Raw genomic sequence first — 23,111 nt, forward strand, 5'->3', positions numbered from 1 at the left:
GGGAAATACACACAAATTTCTCATAAGCAAATTCCATATAAGTCTGGTTCACAGATTTCTTCAAATTTCTAAACTTTTGCCTGTATGCTTCTGGGACCAACTCATAAGCTTTGAGCACAGCCTGTTTCACTAGGTCATAATGTGTGGTGCGTGACCATGTGGTTAAGGTGTTGAACTAGTGATCTGAAGGTCATGATTTCGAGCCTCAGCCAAGGCAGCGTGAGTGTCTTTGAGCAAAGCACTGAACCACACACTGCTCCTGCACGTTTATAGCCCACTGGCGATGATTGGTGCAGTATAAATAATCAGCTGCTTCATCAACTGTCAAAGCAGAATAGCCATGCTAAGCCTTCCCCTTTGTTACACTTTATGAGACAATTTTCTGTCTGTTTTTCTGCCTCTCCAGCCTCAAACTGCTTCTGCCTTTCCGCAGCCTCCATCTTTAATTTTTCTCACTTGTACTGGAGCACAAGCTCACTAAGTTTACTTTCAGGAAACACCTCCAACTCCTCCACTTTAAACACACTCTCAGAAACATAATGTTCAGCTATTATCCTCTGCATCTGTGCCCTCCTCATTGTCAATTTCACCTTAGCAAGTTTTAACCTTCTAGCAAGACTCAACAACTCAATCCTTCTGGTGTCCTCTAATACCTCAGAGGTTGGCGCTTCCTGACATCGATCAAAATCCATTGCTGCAAATTTTCCACACAGAAATAAATCAAAAGAGATTTCGCCAATGAAATCGATAATTTATCAATCCTCAAATTTGATCATATCCCAGATGCAGGCCCCATTTTGTTACGAACCGTAACGCTTCAGAAACGAACCAGCAGCAACAGACTACTACTGGAGTCTGATTTTGACGTGAAAACCACAATGCTTATTAGTATCCACTTATAATATAGTAACTTAAGCAAGTTAAACAACAATTAACAGTGTTATGTGTATATATGTGTATAAATATAACTCCCAAACTATTGAGCTCGGGAGAAACAAGGCTTGGAGTCTTCAGATGGTAAAGTATGAATGTTCAGTTCATCCACAAAATAGGTGATGAGAGAGATATTTGTAATTCAGGGTAAATGTCGAGAGAAGGCAGTTATGTCGAACAGCAAGGGAGATGAGGCTGAGTGCAGAGCTATGGTGGAAATCTTTGTCACATGGTACGAGGAGAATCATCTGCAGCTTAATGTGAGAAAGACTAATGAGCTGGTGGTGGACCTGAGGAGGGCTAAGGCACCAGTGACCCCTGTTTCCATCCAAGGGGTCAGTGTGGACATGGTGGAGGATTACAAATACCTGGGGAGACGAATTGACAATAAACTGGACTGCTCAAAGAACACTCAGGCTGTTTACAAGAAGGGTTAGAGCCATCTCTATTTCCTGAGGAGACTGAGGTCCTTTGACATCTACCAGACGATGGTGAGGATGTTCTACGAGGCTGTGGTGACCAGTGCTATCATGTTTGCTGTTGTGTGCTGGGGCAGCAGGCTGAGGGTAGCAGACACCAACAGAATCAACAAACTCATTCGTAAGGCCAGTGATGTTGTGGGGGTGGAACTGGACTCTCTGACGGTGGTGTTGTAAAAGAGAATGCTGTCCAAGTTGCATGCCATCTTGGACAATGGCTCCCATCTGCTCCATAATGTACTAGTTAGGCACAGGAGTACATTCAGCCAGAGACTCATTCCACCGAGATCTAACACTGAGCGTCACAGGAAGTCATTCCTGCCTGTGGCCATCAAACTTTTCAAATCTTCCCTCGGAGTGTCAGACACCCTGAGCCAATAAGCTGGTCCTGGACTTATTTCCACTTGCAAAGATTAACTTATTATTATTTAATTATTGATGGTTTGATATTGCTATATTTCTACACTATTCTTGGTTGGTGTGGCTGTAACGAAACTCAATTTCCCTCAGGATCAATAAAGTACGTCTGTCCATCTGTCTGTTATACAGGTTCCACAGTGTTAAAATGAGAGAACAGATCCGTCATCTTTACAAATCTACATACGAATTATCACCGAAAGTGACTTATCATGAGGGCTATCATCTTCAAATGAATGACCACATCACACCCAGGCAAGGGTTAACACATAAGTGGTGTCCACAGGATATCCCAAATCAGATCCACTCCTATGGCTTAAATGAGGTGACAACCACACATTCGATGTATGGATAATGGATAGTGGATAATTAACCCACCCTTGCGGGCATAGGAAAGTTCTAAACAGTGACCTTTGGCCACTACTTCCCTGGTTTCAATCCTTCCATTTTTCATCCGTCTCCGTCTGACTCTGAGTGTCTGTGTCCTCAATTAAAACTAAACAAGCTGCAAGTCAGACTGATTCACCTTCTTAATCTCTCTTAAATATGACAGTCCATATCAAAGGAAACCAAGGGATTCATAACAATGGCCACTCCCCACTATGAACTGACTTGTGTTCCAGTAGTTGGGATGACTGAGTGAATCCTTTCCCACAGATTGAGCAGGTGAACGGCTTCTCCCGAGTGTGAACTTGCTGATGTCTCTGTAGGTTGGATGACTGATTGAATCCCTTCCCACAGTCTGAGCAGGTGAACAGCCTCTCCCCAGTGTGAACTGACTGGTGTGCCAGTAGGTGGGATGACTGAGAGAATCCCTTCCCACATTCTGAGCAGGTGAATGGCTTCTCCCCAGTGTGAACTCGCTGATGTCTCTGAAGGGTGGAAGAGTGTGTGAATCTCTTCCCACATTCTGAGCAGGTGAACGGCTTCTCTCCAGTGTGAACTCGCTGATGACTATGTAGGTTGGATGAGTGAGCGAATCTCTTCCCACATTCTGAGCAGGTGAACGGCTTCTCCCCAGTGTGAACTGACTGGTGTGCCAGTAGGTGGGATGACTGAGTGAATCTCTTCCCACATTCTGAGCAGGTGAATGGCTTCTCCCCAGTGTGAACTCGCTGATGTCTCTGTAGGGTGGAAGAGTCAGTGAATCCCTTCCCACAGACTGAGCAGATGAATAGCTTCTCCCCAGTGTGAACTCGCTGATGTACCAGTAAGGTGGATGACTTAGTGAATAGTTTCCCACATTCTGAGCAGGTGAAAGGCCACTCCCCAGTGTGAACTTGCTGGTGTGCCAGTAGTTGGGATGACCGAGTGAATCCCTTCCCACACTCTGAGCAGGTGAATGGCCTCTCTCCAGTGTGAACTCGCTGATGACTCAGTAGGGTGGATGGATCAGTGAATCTCTTCCCACAGACTGAGCAGGTGAATGGCTTCTCCCCAGTGTGAACTCGATGATGTCTCTGTAGTTGGGATAACTGAGTGAATCTCTTCCCACATTCTGAGCAGGTGAACGGCTTCTCCCCAGTGTGAACTCGCTGATGCTTCTGTAGGCTGGATGAATCACTGAATCGCTTCCCACATTCTGAGCAGGTGAACGGCTTCTCCCCAGTGTGAACTCGCTGATGCTTCTGTAGGCTGGATGAATCACTGAATCTCTTCCCACATTCTGAGCAAGTGAACGGCCTCTCCCCAGTGTGAACTCGCTGATGACTATGTAGGATGGAAGATTGAGTGAATCTCTTACCACAGTCTGAGCAGGTGAACGGCCTCTCCCCGGTGTGAACTCGCTGATGACTCTGTAGGTGGGATGACTGAGTGAATCTCTTCCCACAGACTGAGCAGCTGAACGGCTTCTCCCCAGTGTGAACTCGCTGATGACTCTGCAGGTAGGATGACTGAATGAATCTCTTCCCACAGACTGAGCAGCTGAATGGCTTCTCCCCAGTGTGAACTCGCTGATGTACCAGTAAGGTGGATGACTTAGTGAATCCTTTCCCACATTCTGAGCACGGGAAAGGCCACTCCCCAGTGTGAATATGCTGGTGTGCCAGTAGTTGGGATGACCGAGTGAATCCCTTCCCACACTCTGAGCAGGTGAATGGCCTCTCTCCAGTGTGAACTCGCTGATGACTCTGTAGGGTGGATGACTGAGTGAATCCCTTCCCACAGACTGAGCAGGTGAATGGCTTCTCCCCAGTGTGAACTCGCTGGTGACTGTGTAGGTGGGATGACTGAGTGAATCTCTTCTCACAGACTGAGCAAGTGAACAGCCTCTCCCCAGTGTGAACACGCTGGTGTGCCATTAGGTCAGATGACTGAGTGAATCCTTTCTCAGATATTCAGCAGATCACCAGCCTTTGCCCAGAGTGAACTGACTGGTGTGTCCACAGGTGGGAAGACTGACTGAATGCTTTCTCACACACAGAACAGGTGAATGGCCTTGCCCAGTGTGAACTTGCTGATGTACCTTCAATTGTGATAACCGAATGAATCCATTCACACTGTTTCAGCATGTGAACAACCTTTCTCCTGTGTAAAATGACGGGTTGCCAGTTGGTCAAATGACCGAGTGAATCCCTCCCCACAGTTTGAGCAGGAAGGATGGTCGATTGAATCCCATGCTCCACTTCTTAAATATCTGGACAGAGACAACAAAACTGGTGTGCCTTGTTTGAACTTCCTGGAGACAAATTCTTTCTTGTTTTTAACCTGTAAAAAGATTTACAAAATCCATCAATGGGTGTAAGACAACATTTCAGATGAGATTACTTGAGTTACCAAGGTTTGATCTGGTATCACACTGTTACAGTGAGGTTCTACCCAAGTTGGACAGAGAAATCATCTCCTGACTGGGCAGAGTGCTGGTATCTGGAATGACTATCAATTCCCTGATGCTCTTCCTGTTTCTATAAGAATGGGGCATTTCTGTCATCTCCAATTTGTACCTTGGCGGAGTTGGACTCTCTCCATTGGTATTATTCCCTGTTCCTGCTGAGCTGCATGGGTGCCTGGCCCCACAGTAACCGAAACAGTCTCACGCAATTAGTCTTTCTTGATGTGCATCTGGGATTTTCTTTTATGTATTATTAACTTAAAGTGCCACAGTTTTAATGCCATATAAAAAATTCTTGTTGAGGTGAATGGTTGGTCCGCACAGCTGTTAAAAAGACAGAGTTAATTTTTGTAATATTTTACATTCTTGTAGAAAATTACAACACAGAAACATGCCCTTTGGGCCATCTAGTCTGTGGTGAACTATTTAATCTGCCCACTCCCACACCCCTACCATGCAGGTACCTACATGAACCTCTTAAATGTTGAAATTGAGCTCGCATGCACCACTTGTGCTGGCTGCTCATTGCACACCCGGATGACTGTCTGTGTGAAGAAGTTTCCCTTCATGATCCCCTTAACATTTCACCTTTCACCCTTAACCCATGGCCTCTGGTTGTACTCCCACCCCATCAATCAAATCTCCCCTCAATCTCCTACACTCCAAGGAATAAAGTCCTGACCTGTTCAATCTTTCCTTATAACCCAAGTACTCCAGACCTGGCAACATCCTTGTGAATTTTCTCTGAACTTTTTCAAAGTCTTTACATCTTTCCTGTAGGCTGGTGACCAAAACTGCACTCAGTACTCCAAATTAGGCCTCACCAATGTCTTCTACAAGTCAACATAACATCCATCTATTGCTGTCAGTATTTTTGTTCATGAAGGCCATTAGGCTAAAATCTTCCCTTCCATCTCTATCTAACTGTGATACCACTTTCAGTGAATTAAGGACTTTCTTCTACAAGAGGTCCCTTTCTTCTACAACACTCCTCCGTGCCCGACCAGTCACTGTGAAAGACCTCCCTTGGCAGGTCAGACCAAATTGCAACAACTCACACTTGTCTGCATTAAATTCCATTTTCCATTTCTCAAACCATTTTGCCAGTTGGTCCAGATCGCACTGCAAGTTTAAATGCTTTTTTGGCATTTACTAGATGGGACAAATAGCCTGTTTCTTTACTGAACTTCTCCATGTTTCTATGGCAGAGAAGCTGGCCAAACTTGTTTGGAAGGGAAAGGGTAGGAGTGACAATTGAGCAGCAGTGGCTGGGGTTTCTGGAGCAATTCGGGACCTGAGTGATTCCACAGAAGTGGAAGCATTAGAAAGACAGGAGGACACAACTGTGGCTAAAATGAGAAGCCAAAGCCAACGTAAATGTCAAAGAGAGGGCAAACAAAAGAACAAAAACTATTCGGAAGCTTTGAGAAACCAAAAGAAGACAACAAAAAAATTCAGATGAGCTCAGTGCGTGGAATCATGACTTGTAGTCATTAATGGGTCTCAGTAGCACCCCAACAGTCTGAGGCATTTAGAGGAACAAAATATACGAGGCTTCAATTTCTCTTCAAAAGCAAGGTTCCCTGGACCAGTTACCTTTCAACTTTCATTTTGGCAGCCACATACAAACTCTGCATCCTCAAAAATTCACATCTGAAGGCCTCCCACTTACAGGTACTCCTTTGCCAGGAATCAACCTGTCCCAAACCACACTTGTCAGATCCTTTCTGATAACATCAAAATTGACCTTTCTCCAATTTAGAATCTCAACCCGTGGTCCAGACCTCTCTTTTTCCATATTTACTTTGAATCTCATGGCATTATGATCACAAATTCTGTCACCACCCTGGATCATTTCCTAACAGCTTATTGCACACTTCTACATCAGGAATTCTACGTACTGATTAAGGGCACATTTGACAAACTCTACCCCATCTAGTCTTTTTACAGTGTAGGAGACCCAGTCAATATATGGAAAGTTAAAATCACTTATTGAATCAACCTTTTTTTTTATTGGCATGGTCTGCAATCTCTCTACAAATTTGTTCCTCTAAATCCCGCACACTTCTGGCTGCAACCAAGTCCCAATATTGGCTACAATATCATAATTCCTTGTCCTGAGCTCATCTGGCTTTCCTACGATCCTTCTTGCATTGTGATATATACAGCTCAGCACATTCATCGCACCAGGCTCAACCATCTAACTGCTGAATCAATGATCTGAACACCTGACTGGTGTCAAGGAAACAAACCCTCCATCATTGTCACAAAAACAAAGGAGCTGATTGTGGACGACAGGAGGAATGGAGACAGGATAACCCTTATTGACATCAATGGATCTGGGGTTAAGAAGGTGAACAGCTTTAAGTTCCTCGGCATAAACATCACCAAGCACCTTACATTGTCTGTACATACGGCTGTGTTGTGAAAAGAGCACAGCAGTACCTCCTTCACCTCAGATAGTTGAAAAAGTTGGGGATGGGGACCAAAATCCTGAGGACTTTCTACAGGGACACAATTGAGAGCATCCTGACAGGCTGCATCACTGCCTGGTATGGGAATTGTACTTCCCTTAATTGCAGGAAACTGCAGAGAGTGTTGCGGACAGCCCAGCACATCCGTAGTGGTGAACTTTCCACTATTCAGTACATTTACACAGACAGGTGTATAAAAAGGGCCCAAAGGATATCAGGGACCAAATTCACCACAACCACAAACTGTTCCTGCTGTCACCATCCAGGAAACGGTACCACAGCAAAAGGAGCAACAGGCTCCGGGACATCATCTTGCACCAGGCCATCAGACTGATTAATTCATGCTGATACAATTGCATTTCAATGTTATATTGACTGTCCTATGTACAAACTATCTATAATAAATTACCATAAATTACACACTGCACATTTAGATGGAGAGATAACATAAAGATTTCTACTCCTCATGTTTATGAAGTAGGTATCTAATAAAGTCAATTCAATTCAATTCACCCTCTCCATTATCTGATAGATAGATAGATAGATAGATAGATACTTTATTCATCCCCATGGGGAAATTCAACTTATTTTTTCCAATGTCCCATACACTTGTTGTAGCAAAACTAATTACATACACTACTTAACTCAGTAAAAAATATGATATACATCTAAATCACTATCTCAAAAAGCATTAATAATAGCTTTTAAAAAGTTCTTAAGTCCTGGCGGTAGAATTGTAAAGCCTAATGGCATTGGGGAGTATTGACCTCTTCATCCTGTCTGAGGAGCATTGCATCGATAGTAACCTGTCACTGAAACTGCTTCTCTGTCTCTGGATGGTGCTATGTAGAGGATGTTCAGAGTTATCCATAATTGACCGTAGCCTACTCAGCGCCCTTCGCTCAGCTACCGATGTTAAACTCTCCAGTACTTTGCCCACGACAGAGCCCGCCTTCCTTACCAGCTTATTAAGACGTGAGGCGTCCCTCTTCTTAATGCTTCCTCCCCAAAACGCCACCGCAAAGAAGAGGGCGCTCTCCACAACTGACCTATAGAACATCTTCAGCATCTCACTACAGACATTGAATGACGCCAACTTTCTTAGGAAGTACAGTCGACTCTGTGCCTTCCTGCACAAGGCATCTGTGTTGGCAGTCCAGTCTAGCTTCTCGTCTAACTGTACTCCCAGATACTTGTAGGTCTTAACCTGCTCCACACATTCTCCATTAATGATCACTGGCTCCATATGAGGCTTAGATCTCCTAAAGTCCACCACCATCTCCTTGGTCTTGGTGATATTGAGACGCAGGTAGTTTGATTTGCACCATATCACAAAGTCCTGTATCAGTTTCCTATACTCCTCCTCCTGTCCATTCCTGACACACCCCACTATGGCCGTGTCATCAGCGAACTTCTGCACATGGCAGGACTCCGAGTTATATTGGAAGTCTGATGTGTACAGGGTGAACAGGACCGGAGAGAGTACGGTTCCCTGCAGCGCCCCTGTGCTGCTGACCACCGTGTCAGACCTACAGTCTCCCAACCGCACATCTATCTGTCAAGTAGTCCACTATCCAATCCACCATGTCAGAGTCTACTCCCATCTCCGTTAGGTCTCTGTTTGGTCATTCTGGCTCCCATTCCCCTTGCAGTTTATTTTAACCACATCACCCGCTCCACCCACACTAGCACTAGCATGCCTTACCACTTGGATATCAGTCCCCTCTTGTTCTGTTCCCCTAACTAATGAATCACCTATCACCCCTTTGACTTTTCTCTGTCAGGTAATCCCCTTCACCACCAGTTTCTACAGTGGTCTACCTTTTGTTGTGTTTGATGGGCACAAGAGTACTCTGCAATGGCTATTTAACCTCATTCCCCTTCCTGACTCTCTCCCAGTTTCCTGTGTCCGGCACCTTGGGTGTAACTCACCTCTCTTCATGTCATATCTATCACCCCCTCCAACTCCTGGATGATCCGGAATTCATCCATTTCAGGTTCCAACTCCTTAACGTGCAGGGTGCACATCTTGTAGGTGAGGACATCAGGGACGCTGGAGTTCTCACCACCTTCCCACCAATGTCCACTCTAATTTGTAATGACCAGTGTGCACATAAATCATGTACTGTGCACTTTTTTTAACTCAGTGACATGTGCACAGTGAATTTTATACAGAGAGGTAATCGTTTTCACAGCTAGCAAATCACTGTTGATAAGTACTTTGATCTCCCCTGGGTTTGATCGAGTTCATCTGCACTCTCACACAACCTATGTAGCAGCCCTGTAATGGGTAATGAAGGATTTTCTCACCAAAGCTTTTGCATATTGTCCATATGTGGTTTGCTTGCTAAATTATGCTTTAAAAAGTCAGATTTGCAACTGGTTTGTTGATCAAGTTTGACTGTTTAAATGGTTAATTACATATTTGACTGAGAAAAGAGGATAAAAGGATTTGTTCATTTTATCTAATATTTGGTTTGATTTTTTTTTGTTGTTTCTTAAATTACTAACTGGTAGTTTTTTTTCTACCAACAGGGTTTCTTTTTATATATTTATCTGGGAGGGTTAAGTTACTATGATTTTACTAATTAATATTTCCATCAATTTAGTTCAGTTAAGTATACTATTAACTTTTTTTAATCTGTTTTATTATAGCGCCCTATAACTGAATTTAAAGTTTTCTTAGGGATTTAAAGCTAAACTTAAGATGGCGCTGGTTTTTCTTTCTAAGAGATTATATTATTTTGGTTCTTGTTCTGTTTAACACCTGATAGAATGTAAACACTCTCCTTTGTTGAGACTTTACTGTCTTTCTTGCAAGGTCATTTTATATATTTTATGTACTGGCTGGGGGGAGGCAGAGATGAGACCAACAGAGTGGCCCATGTCTTCGCATCTATCTTAGTTCACTTACCTTTTTTTCAGGCTTTTGGGAGGGTGGGTGGGTTTAGAGTTAGGAGTTTTTTCCCATTGGGTGGTTCCGGAGCATGCGTGTTTTCTATATGGCTTTATTCTTCATCACTGCCATCTTTGATAATCCCGTATTGGTATGTGTTCTGCGCATGTATAAAGTAAATTAGAATAAAATTATAGTACGGCAGTTAAATGGATTAATGTAATAATTTGGAATATACGTGGTTGGAATTATCCTATTAAACAAAAAAGACTTAAAATTATTAATCGATTCCAACCTGATATAATTTTTGCTCAGGAGACGCATATCAAGGCAGGAGATCAAATTAGATTTTTTTCGCTGGTGGAATGGAAAACAACTCCATGCTACTTCTCAGAGCAAAACTAAGGGTGTGTCTATCTTTATTAAATCTAATATATTTACTCAAGAGGATATTGAGTCAGATTCTAATGGTAGATTTTTAATTGTTAAAGGAGTGATTTGTAATAGAAAGGTTGTTTTGGTTAATTTGTATGGTCATAATTTAGATGATCCTTCTTTTTTAAAAAGAATATTTGCTTTACTGCCAGATTTAATTGAGTATATGTTGTTAATGGGTGGGGATTTTAACTGTTGTTTAAATCCTATGATTGATAAGAGCTCAACTAATCAACGACTTCCAAATCATTTTGCGTCAGTTATTAACTCTTTTTTGACCGATTTTGGGTTGATCGAATTATGGAGGCATTTACACCCTGATACAGAGAATGTTCTTTTTTTTCCATGTTTATAAAATATATTCGATGATTGATTATATTATAGTTGATCCCCGTCTTTTGCCTAATGTTAAAAACTGTGAATATGACGCCATTGCTATACCTGATCATGCGCCTTTGAGTTTGTTCTTTGAATTTGACGATGACATTTTTGGCCGTCCACCATGGCACATGTCTCAGACTTTATTGCAATGCTCTGACTTTACCAGTTTTATTGAAAGCCAGATAAAAGAATTTCTTTCTTTTTGATGATATAGGAGGTATGTCTAATTTAATTATATTTGATACATTCAAAGCATTTTTATGTGGTCAGATTATTTCTTATTCTTAAACTTAAAACTTAAACTTAAAAGACAGACAAAAGCAAAATTAGATAAGATTTCAAAACAAATTAAAGATTTAGATAATATCTATGTGACTTCCCCTAATATTGACATTTTAAAAACGGGTGGAACTTCAATCATAATATAACCTATTATTAACTCATTCAATTGAGAGTTATCTACTTAAGTTAAAGAGCCAATTTTATATCTTTGGAGATAAAAATAATAAACTACTTGCATCTCAATTAAAATCAGCTGGAGCCAAGAGGCAAATTTTGAAAATTCATAGAAAAGATGGTACCCTGGCTTGGCATTATGAAGAAATTACTAAGATTTTTCAAGACTTTTAGACTGAACTTTATAAATTTCAATGTCCAGTAGACTCTTCTGAAATGAATGTTTTTTTTTTTACAAACAATTGCTTTTCCTAAAATTTCTGTTGAGGATCAAAAAACTCTGGATGCCTAAATTACTGAATCCAAAATTCATAAAGCTATTTTCTCAATGCAGTCTGGTAAGGCCCCGGGACTTACTGGTTATCCTGTAGAATTTTATTAAAAAATTTGGAAAATTGCTTTCTCCATATATGTTGGAGAGGTTTAAAGAATCTTTTGTGAAAAGTGATTTACCCTCTACTTTTTATGAAGCTTCTATTTCTTTAATTCTCAAAAAGGATAAAGATCCTTGTGATTGTGCCTCATACAGACCTATTTCCTTATTGAATGTTGATGCTAAGATTCACTTAAAGATAATGGCCAATCGGTTGGAGAGTATTTTGGGTAAAATCATTTTTAAAGATCAAACAGGCTTTATAAAGGGTCATTATTCCTTCTCAAAAGTTCAGAGATTATTCAACATTATATATTCACCTTCTAAAACTCCACAATGCCTTATATCTTTGGATGCTGAAAAAGCATTTGATTGAATTGAATGGAAATATTTATTTAATGCTTTAGAAATATTTGGCTTTGGTATTAATTTTAATAATTGGATTAAAATGATATATAAAGCTCCTATTGCTACTGTTGTCACTAATAAGTCTAGGTCTCCTTTTTTCAGCTATCACGGGGGACAAGCCAAGGTTGTCCATTAAGTCCTTTGTTATTTAACTTAAGATTAGAGCCCCTTGCTACTGCTCTTTGTGAAGCCGAAAATATTCATGGGATTTTTGTGAATGAGACCATGCACAAGATCGCTCTTTACACTGATGATTTATTGGTATATATATCCAAGCCTGAATAATCTATTCCTGCTTTGCTAAAATTTAAATGACAAATTTGGAGCCCTTTCAGGATATAAAATAAATTTTAGTAAAAGTGAATTACTTCCTTTAAATGAATCTTTCTCTATATATGATAATATTCCTTGTAAAGTCATGGATTCTTTTGGATATTTAGGTGTTATAATTACTAAAAAATATCAGGATCTTTATAAAGTCAATTTTCCTCCTTTAGTGGACTTTTTTAGATTTGTTTTTACAAGACTGTTTAATGTCTTTTTCACAGTTAATGGACAAATATGATATCTCTAATACACATTTTTCAGATATTTACAGGTTGGGATTTTTTTACGTGATTTTTTACCGATTTACCCCATAGCCTGCTCTTTAAATTTGGCTTATGCTATTTTTCAGTTTAAACCTTGTCAAAAACAATTAATAGCAATCCTTTATAAACAGGTAATGAATGCTCGCATGTCGCCTAATGATAGGGATCAACGCACCTGGGAAGTACAACTTCAACATTCACTTTCAGATAATCAGTGGAGTAAAATTTATTATTTAGTCAATAATTCACCTTTCTGCACACGCCATATCTAAATTCAGTTTAAGATAGTACACAGGGCCCATATGTCCAAAGATAAATTGGCGCATATTTTTTCTAATATAAGCCCTATTAGTGAGAGATGTAATGCAGAAGTGGCTACTCTAACTCATATGTTTTGGTCATGTGTAAGTTTAAACAATTTTTGGAGGGATGTGTTTGGAATATTATCTAAAGTTATAGATGTGGATGTTCAACCTAATCCACTTACAGCAACTTTTGGGATTATTCCAGAAGAAGCAAGCAAAATGTCTGCTTCCGCCCAACAAAATTTTAATATTTATTTCAGAATATTCCTGTTTTTGTTTACTAAGAAGTTTTTTGATCGGATTGATTCTATTATTCTATCTTTTATTTGGGATAATAAAAGACCAAGAATTGGTAAATGTCATTTGCAAAAGTTGAAAAAGGATGGTGGTCTCACTTTGCCTAATCTATGAATGTATTACTGGGCTGTTAACGCGGTGTATGTCCTTCTGGTTATATTGGGTTGATAGGAATGAACAGCCAATCTGGGTAGACCAGGAACTGAGAGCTGTGAAACAGTTTTATTTAACTTCATTATTAGGAGTTACTCTACCTATACAATTAGCTAAAGTTGCTAATTTAAACCTATATCCTGTGGTTAAGCACTCTTTACAAATATGGATCCAGCTCCACAATTTTTTTAATCTTAAATTATACTACAAAGTTTAACTTTTTTATCAACATTACTTTTTTAAACCTTCTTGGAGTGTTCCAATTTTTTTTACATGGTAAAAATAAAGGTATTAATTCTTTTTTGGATTTATTTAAAGAAGGCAGATTGATGTCTTTTGAACAATTTGTCGATAAGTATTCTCTCTTATATTCACTTTTTTACAATATCTTCAAGTTAGACATTTTTTTACAAAAATATTTAAGTAATTTTCCTTACATATTGGAGGCTGATTTGTTAGTTACTATTATGAGTATGAACCCCTCGTTGAAAGGTTCTATTGGAAGAATTTATAATTTATTATTACAAAGGGATAAGCGTCATTTACTTAAGATTAAACGGGATTGGGAGAAGGAACTCAATTTCCCTTTTATATGGGAGGATTGGACATGGATTCTGAAGCTGGTTAGCTCTTCTTCGATCTGTGCTAGTCATTCACTGATTCAATTTAAAATTGTACATTATTACCATTTGACGAAGGAGAGACTTCCAAAAATATTTCCCAATGTTGACAAGTATTGTGATAGAGGTAAAAATGAGATAGCCACACTGACACATGTGTTCTGGTCATGTTCTATATTAAAACAGTTTTGGAAGTCAATCTTTTCGACAATTTCTAAAGCACTCAGAATCAATTTACAACCTAATAAATTGACTATGCTTTTTGGAATAATTCCTCAAAATATCCATGGTATTTCTGTGTCTGACCAACATGTTTGTTACATTGATAGCTAGGAGGGCCATCTTGTTGAAATGGAAGGATATATCAGCTCCTACTTTGTCACAATGGCTCTCTCAGGTGATGCTGTGTCTTGGAGAAAATTAGAAGTCGATCCTTTGTACCTTTATTTGATTTTGAGAAGAGATGGGGCTCATCTGCTCGTTATTATCATTTCAGTTAACTGATAGATTTCCTCCACGATCTAAATGTAAATTTTTTTGATATATCTTTTCTTTCTTTTTGGCGGTTTGATGTTTATTTTTAGAAGCTTTTTGTATGACGCTTGGCTCTGGGGTTGTACCTCCAATGGGTTTCTTCTTTTTTTCCCCTCACTTTTCTTTTTTTTTTAATTCACAAAATTTTCAATCCTCAAGATAATTTCCTCTTTTATGAGGCATTGTAAGTGTTGTTACTTCGATGCACTTGTGCTATTTTTGAATAATAGTAATAAAAAGATATGAAAAGAATATTAAAGGTGAATATGTTCAGTGGGAAGAAGGATGCGAGTGTGCTATATCTGCGGATCAGAAATGGGAACAACAACCTACCAAGGGACAGGTGGGGACAACAACCCATTTAGAAATTGACAAGCAAGGATGCTTCCTACCGTGAGTACCACCCCTCAGGAAGAGCCCAGTGTAATATTGACAGTTGCTGCTATTCCAGTTCCGTTTATGATTGATATGGGGGCAACTACAACCACTCTCAATCGGGAAATAGTATCGGAAAAGGGATTGCAGTTATCAGACGCAACATTCACTCTGTCTGGGTTCGAAGGCACGAAACGTACGTATTCACATAACCAGCCACTGGAGATGGAATTCCACGGGAACCAGTGTGAGGTTTCATTTACAGTCAGCACCCCGCAGTCGGAGGTGTAATCCAGCAGGGAGAGACTTGCTCTGTCTGTTGGAAGTCGAGCTTCTCTGAACAGGCAATGGTGTCACCCTGTGACAGGTGAACAACTGATAGCTTCCCCAATTTCCGACCCCCCACTGGTGGGCACGTAATCTGGACTTCACTGCGTTTGAACCCCTTCTGCCAGTGGTCAACCCCCATGTGACTCTGTGCTGTGACATTACGGGGTGCTCAGCTGAGGAAAGTCAATATTATGCACCCCTCGAGGGACAGAAGTTCCCAGTCATGGTGATTGCAGAGGTTAAAGGAAAAGTGGGCAGTGCATTACTGGCCGAATTTCCGGATTTCCTTTGGCGACAGACAGAACTGGTAGTTCCCCGTACCACTGTTAGTGTTTGCCCTGGGTTCAAGCCAAAGAGCCCAGAGTTCATTGCCTACACCTTGCTGAAACAAGCCTCCAGCACTGAGGGAGACTGGCAAGACTTGGCTGCGGTCCAACTCCGATACTGGAAGGAGTCTGAGGTGAAGGCGGGACATTTGGTGAGACACACTTTTAATATTGACCGATCCCAAGACGCTGTACCCCATCTCTGAGCAAATTCAGGCCATGAAGTCGGTCGCACCAACTGTCCCCCTGTCTGGATCACCATGAAGAAAGGACAGACTCTCCCATCCATTCTGCAATATCCCCCTCTAGCCCAAAGCAATTTTATGAGGATGGAAGCTCTTTTGTGGATCCAGCAGGGAAACAATATTCTGGCTATGCGATAGTGACAGACAGTGAAATTGTTCAGCAAGCTTCTTTTGAAGCAGCTGTCTCTGCCCAGAAGGCTGAGCTGTTTGCTCCGACTCGTGCCTGTATCCCAGCAACAGACAGAAGTGGGAACATTTACACAGACTCCCGTTTTGCATTTGGAATTGTACATGACAAGGGGGCTCTCTGGGAACATGGGGATTCCTGACTTCCTCTGGCCACCCCATTAGTAATGTCACCTTTGTAAAGAACTTACTCACCGCTCTGCAGCTACCTTGAGTTCTGGCTGTTATTAAATGTGCGGCCCACACACGCATGTCCGACTGTGTCACTAAACACAATGCTCTAGCAGATCAGACAGTGAAAAGTGCGGCACAATCCTCAGTAGTTGTAGCCTCCTCGCGTTCCCGTCAAGCAACCCTCCATGACTAAAGCAGAACGGGTTTGCCGGACATGTGGGAGGTACGTAATTTTCAGGGGGACGTCTCTGAGGAGGAGTGAAAACTGTGGTCCCAGATGGTGGTGCCAGAAAGACCCCAACCTAGGTTTTTGGATCACCCCAGCGGGACAGGTTTGTGTTCCTACACAGTTTTTACCAATATTGGCCGATTATATACATAATTGTACACACCTGGGAAAGGAGGGAATGGTTGGTAACCTGTACCCTGCACACCGGGTATGACTCCCTTGACAGGTGGATCCTTTTCTGTGTCTACAAGTTGATTTTATTGAATTGCCTAGAGTACATTGCTATAGATACTGCTTAGTTATTATAGATGTGTTTAGTAGATGGATTGAAGCTATTCCAACTACCATTAATACTGCTATAACTGTTGTGAAGGTATTGTTATGGGATATAATTCCCAGGTACGGCCTGCCAGAGATGCTGAGCTCTGACAATGGCCACACTTTGTGGTGAAAGTAAACAAAGGGGTATGTAACGAACTAGCTATCCAGCAACAATTCCACTGTGTACACCACCCATGGGCCACTGGCAGAATGGAAAGAGCCAATGGCACTCTGAAGAATAAACTGGCCAGACCAGCAGCGGAGACTGGACTCACTTGGTTGAAGGTCCTACCGTTAGCCCTATTCCACGAAGGTTACCCCATAGGGGAAAGCGGGGTTGTCACCAGTTTAAAACATTTATGGATGGCCCATGAGAATATCCTGGGGACCAAGACCTTGTGCACCATTGCTCCCAGAAAGCCTACCAGCAAAATTAGATATTGGAAGAGATGGGGAAATAAATATGCCAACTAACCAAAATTTTCCAGGTATTACATTCATAGGTATGACAGGCTTACAAGGAAGAGAACTACCCTGCAGAGAGGAGTGACTATCTCACCATAGAACCTGGGAATTTATCCTGATCAGGAACTGGGATCGAGGGAAACTCAGACCTTGGAGGAGAGGACCATATCAAGTGTTACTGACCACTCCGACGGCTGTGAAACTGAAGGGGCAATCTCGGTGGATACATCGAACAGACTACAAACGTGTTACTGAAGGAGCTGAGTAGAAGGACTCTCTCGGACTAAAGGAAATTGTATTGGTTGATAGTAGAGAGTGATGAACCTCTCGGTTTCTTGCCGTGGACTGTCATTTTAAGAGATAGTGCCTCAGTGACGTCAGCCGCCAGCTTTCTCGGCTCCTGTTTGATTCTTACAAAGAGAGAGAGAGAGGGCTGGAACTATTTGACCATGGAGCGTGTTTACACTTGCTGGCTGCTTGTGTTCACATAGCTCACAGTTTGTTTTGTTTAAGCAAGGACACACAGTCAGCCAGAGAGAAAGAAAGAAGATGGAAGGTTTGAAACAAAGGACATAGTGGCCAAAGGTCACTGTTTGGACTCTCCTATGCCCACAAGGGTGGGTTGATTATTGATCCATTGTATACTGAATGTGTGATTGTCACTTTGTTTGATCCACTGCAGTGAATCTTTTAGTTTGGGAGTATCCTGTGAAGACCACTTGTGCTAACCCTTGCCTGGGGGTGGTAATTCACTTGAAGAGGTACCCCTGTGACCAATCACTGTTGGTGATAATTCGTATAATCCATCTGGGGATTTTGTTGGAGTATCTCGTGGCTACCACTTTTGTTAACCCTTAGCTGGATTCGGGTGTGTTATGTGGTAAACACTTGTGAGAAGGGATATTCTGTGGAAATTACTGTCGGTAATACTTTGTGTGTTGGGTCTGGATTGGGAGTACCTTGCGGAATCTACCTGTGTGTTAACCCTTGCCTGGGTGGTAGTTCTTTCTAAAGACAGTACTCCTGTGATAAGCTACTTCTGGTGATAATTCGTATGTGGATTTAGAACAACGACGGATAAGACCTGCAGAGACTGTTATCTTGTTTTACTACTGTGGAATTTGTGGAATTCAACGTAATTGCCTTCTCTCGCCATTCACCTTGGATTACAAATATCTCTCTCTTGTCATTGATTCCATGCCTGAACTGAACTTTCATACTTCACCATCTCAAGACTTTAAGCTTGGTATTCCCTGAGCTCAATGGTTTGGGAGTTATATTTACACATATGTGTACTCATAACACCTTTAACTTTAGATTATTTTGCTTAAGTTGTTATACAAGTAGATACTAATAAAGACAGTGCTTTTAACATCAAAACCAGACTCCAGGTGTGGTCTATTGCTGCTGGTTCATTTAAACCGTTACGGGTGTGTAACAGTGGTGTTTGTGTTTATGTCTTTCAGAGGGCTCACCCCAGCATCCAGTTACGATTTTTCTGTCTCTGTCACACTTATGCCAAATGGGTAGAACTAGGGGCCCTGACAGACAGAGTGTTTTGACAGATGTATCTCAGGCCCCCACCAAACAGAACTTCCTACACTGGGAAACATGCATCGTGGCCATACCTGCAGGTGCTCAGCAGCGGAGAGGAATAACTGAGACTGAGCGATCTTTGATGATAGTTTTTCTCTCCTATGGAGTAGAAGGGAATTCACGAGAAATAATCAACTTGGCTACAGCACTTGAGGAGCTGGCCACAATACTGCAGGGGCCCTGACAGAAACACAGGCCCAAGTAACAGAAATATCCACTGAAATGATTGCAATCTGGCAAACAGTCGTATAGAATCTTACGGCTTTATATTTTATCCTAGCTGAGAAAGGGGGAACCTGTGCTATTATTGACACAGAATGCTGCACCTATATCCCTGATGAGTCCATTAACGTTACATCCCTCTCCGAGCACAATGCCGAGGAGATTGACAGCATCAAGAGAGTAGGGCAGGATTTATATGGGTTCACCGAAGGGTCGAAATGGTGATCTTCGAAGGCCTGTTTGGTAATATGTGGGGCATGATATTGCATTATGTCCTAATAGTTGTACATATCTTTGTTATAGTTACTGTTGTATGCCGTTTTTACCCACTGAGAAGTCAAAGCTGTACTCGATTGCTTTCTCTGTAAAAAAAAAATACTGTTTTGTTGCTCATGTAATGATCAAAAAGCAGGGAATGATGAAGTATGGTTTAACACTTCGTTAAAAAATAGCAGCTTGTTTTTCTGAAAGAAACTGCTGATGATCAACAGATGTACTAAGCCGTGCTGAGCCATATTTCTTCTTGAGGGTAGCTAGCTAGGGTTTCAGGATGCTTATCTCCTTGTACACTCATGTGTAGAGATAGGACAGCTTCAGTTTGTTCTGTGTGTGTAAGCCATTATGACTATTTTGTAATTTGTCTTTAGGGGCACCAGCCTGTCATGTAGTAAATAACTTTGGTTCCAGCCTGTCTTGTGTGGGGAGTATCTGGACGGATATATCTGTGGTGAAGGGGAATTGTTAGTCAGTTAGTGGATTGGGTGGGAACAATCATTGACTGTTCCTGTTTGAGCGACTAACTGAGTGAGCCCCGGGTGCTTGGAATAAAGAGTTTGTACTTATACGGTCTCTGAGTGACTTTATCCAGATTCGACTTCCACAAAATGGGAGTGGTTTTAAAGGGCTGGGCTGCTGGAAGCACATTACCAGACCTGGACTGATTGCAACTGGGTCTGACAGAGGCATAACTGGTTCTTCAGGGCACATTCAGTCTCACTCCAGCTGTTTCCTACCTTCCCTTGTACAGGTATGTAATGTCTAAAGGACCAGTGTTTGAGTAAATGAGACTCACCAAACTTTCTCCTGACTGAATCACTGGAATCTCCGAGTCAGAAGGGTTCGCTCCAGTTGATGCTTTCAATCCTCGGGCTGGTTCACTTGTTGCTGTTCCCTCGTCTTCAGTCACGCTCTGCTTCCAGTTCTGGTTTTTCTTCCAATAAATCTCTCACCACAGGTCTAACTTTAACATGAAAGATAATGAAGCACATTAACAATAAAAAGGAGAACCAAACATTTCTGCTTAATGTCACTAAGAACAAAACTCACTGAAATTTAAACGTTGAAGGCAGATATAAGGATCTCAGTGAACAATCTTTTATTGTCCCTCACATGACACAAAAGAATATGGGATAAGAAGGAGCCATCATTCAGTCATGGTAAGACATAAGGAACAGAATTAGGTGATTTGATCCATCTGATCTGCTCCACCATTCAAACATGGCTGATTTTTATTCCAACACTATATTCCTGCCTTCCTCCTGTAACCCTGAAGCTACTGAGCAATCTTGAATATATTAATCTCTGTCATAAATATACCCAACTGGCAGCCTCAACCACACTCTGTGGCAACAAATTCCACACTTCAGACACCTTTTGGCAAAAAAAAAATCTCAACTGAATTTTAACGGGAAGCATCTTCATTCTGAGATTGTGCTGTCAGATCATAGACTCTCTGTCTAATGGAAACATCCTCTGCATGTCCAGTGTATCCAGGCTTTTCACTATTCGGTAGGTTTACTTAACCATACATCGCCTCCACAAACCTCGCCATCCCTCTGAAATCCATCCAGCACAGGTCCAGAACCATCAAATGCTCCTCATACATAACGCTGATCATGAGATTATTCATGTGAACCTCGTTAGCAACAACTGCACTGAACACATTTCCAGCAATAACAGACAAACTGGTACCAGGATAATTGACAGGGAAAAGTTGTGCTTCCTTTACTGTTCTACTATCACAGATCGAGTCATTTCCATTTCCAGGTTAAATGTAATAAAAAGAAAGTGGAATTACCAGAAACACTCAGCAGGTAAGGAACAGCTGCGGGGAGGGGAACAAACTTTACAATTCAGGTTAATGACGTTTCGTCAGAATGACTTCAAACATTTAGTTTTTAGTGCAACTTGAGATTCTGCCTGATTTCCACCGAGTGACAGTGAGCGGTGGGGGAATTTCCAAACACAGTTTGAACACCAGACTCACGGGTCTATTCCTACTGTTGTAAACACGGAAAAGCCGGTCCGGAGACGTCAGAACACACCACAGCTACTGAATTAATGATACATACTACTGTATAAAAGATTCAAAAATGACAAAGTTAGAAGAAACAACAAGAACTTTGCCATATATACTTTGACCGTCACCAAATTTTTATCAACACACCATATTCCGGACACTTCACGCATTGCACGGTAACTACTCCGCCCGTGACTGCGAGGAACTGCACAGACCTTTGGATCCAGATCAGCACATCCCAGTCCTCGGTAAAGCAGGCAGTGAAATCAAAGATCCCCACAACCTGGGACGTTTTCCTTTCTCACCCACCCCAGTCCGGGAGAAGACACCACAGCCATAAAGCTCCAGGACAAATGTGAGGAGCCTCAGGAATCGAGGAGAGTTCGGGGAAGTTAACGGGACTCAGCGGCCAAAATCACACCACGTGATCTGGCGTCACAAAGCGGAGGGCGGGGCGAATCTGCGGCACACAGCCTCACGTGACCTGTCGGCGGGACTTCCATTTCAATTCTGTGGAAACAGACAGCCTGGGCTCCTGGTTTGGATCGTTCAATGCAGATTAAGTGAAGGGGACACATTTCTGACGAGTCCAGATAGTTGGGAAACAAATGAATTCCTGGCCCTCAGTTCGGGGCTCACGGCCAACATCGGATCTCCCCGCTCGGGATCGGTCTCAATACTCACCGAGGGAAAGTGATACCTTCGGCCCGCAGACAGTGATCCGACGGAAGAGACGAGTATTTCCCGAACACACAGCCGACCGACTTCAGCTCTGAGCGGAGAGGAAAACACCGTCCACCCGGAGACTGTGAACATGCGCGGAGATTCCGGAGGCGGGGCCTCGGAAACAGACGCGCAGGTGCTGTCCATCTGCGATTAAATGGGAGGGGCAAACGGGATCACGTGCCATGATTGGCGACCCACCCCCAGGCAGAAACTCTAGCTCAGGCATGGGCAAACTCAGGCCCGCGGGCCATATGCCATATGCGGGCTCTAGCTCCTCATTCGTCTCTGGACAGAAGTAAACTTGCGCTCACATCTCCTCTCACCTTAAATGTATTAGACATTTCAACCCCCAGGAAAAATATATCGTCTGTCCACTCTATCTATTCCTTTCGTAATCTTATAAACGTCCATCCAGTCTCACCGGAGCCTGCGCCGCTCTGGAGAAAACAACACAAGTTTGTCCAGCCTCTCGTTATAGCTCATGCCCTCTAATCCAGGCAGTATCCTGGTAAACCTCTTCTGCGCCCTCTCGAAAGCCCCGACATCCTTCCGAGAATGGGGGCGACCAGAACTGTGTGAAACACTCCAGATGTAGTCTAACTAGTTTTATAAAACTGTGTTACGAACTGAAACGTTTTAGAAACGAACCAGCAGCAATAGAGTTCACACTGGAGTCTGGTTTTGATGTTTAAACCACTCACTTTATTAGTGTCTACTTATAAAACAGTAACTTAACAAAATAAAGGAAAGTTAACAGTGTTAAGTGTATATATGTGTAAATATAACTCCCAGACTATCGAGCCTGAGGAAAGAAAGCTTAGAGTCTTGAGATGGTAAATTAGGAGAGTTCAGTAATACACGGAATAAGTGACGGGAGAGAGATATTTGTAATCCAGGGTGAAACGTAGAGAAAAGGCCGTTACTTCACAATAACCGTCGACGAAGTTCTTATCCGTTGAATCCGTCTACATACGAGTTCTCAGCGAAAGTGACCTGTCTCAGGAATACCGTCTTCCAGGGGTTGCCACACAAC

At 42.0% G+C, this 23,111-nt stretch overlaps 1 protein-coding gene across 2 annotated transcripts; it reads right to left on the bottom strand.

The window, feature by feature from the left end:
* Positions 1–745: 745 nt before the first annotated feature.
* Positions 746–22,151, bottom strand: LOC140721233 (uncharacterized). 2 transcript variants are annotated; one of them, XM_073036085.1, is made up of 3 exons: positions 22,037–22,151; positions 20,126–20,293; positions 746–4,538 (listed from the first exon to the last, which is right to left on the bottom strand). In XM_073036085.1, the coding sequence occupies exon 3, from the start codon at positions 4,130–4,132 to the stop codon at positions 2,408–2,410; it is 1,725 nt and encodes a 574-aa protein (XP_072892186.1). In that variant the 5' UTR covers positions 4,133–4,538; positions 20,126–20,293; positions 22,037–22,151; the 3' UTR covers positions 746–2,407. The 2 variants fall into 2 exon arrangements, with proteins under 2 accessions (XP_072892186.1, XP_072892187.1); XM_073036086.1 differs by having other exon boundaries at positions 20,126–20,289; positions 22,037–22,142.
* Positions 22,152–23,111: the final 960 nt, after the last annotated feature.

The sequence above is a fragment of the Hemitrygon akajei genome, unplaced genomic scaffold (assembly GCF_048418815.1).
Source record: "Hemitrygon akajei unplaced genomic scaffold, sHemAka1.3 Scf000053, whole genome shotgun sequence".
Lineage (NCBI taxonomy): Eukaryota > Metazoa > Chordata > Chondrichthyes > Myliobatiformes > Dasyatidae > Hemitrygon > Hemitrygon akajei.

What these genes read in the sequence shown, in the direction of transcription:
- LOC140721233 (XM_073036085.1), bottom strand. Translation starts at nt 4,132, where the DNA reads ATGGCACACCAGCGTGTTCACACTGGGGAGAGGCTGTTCACTTGCTCA.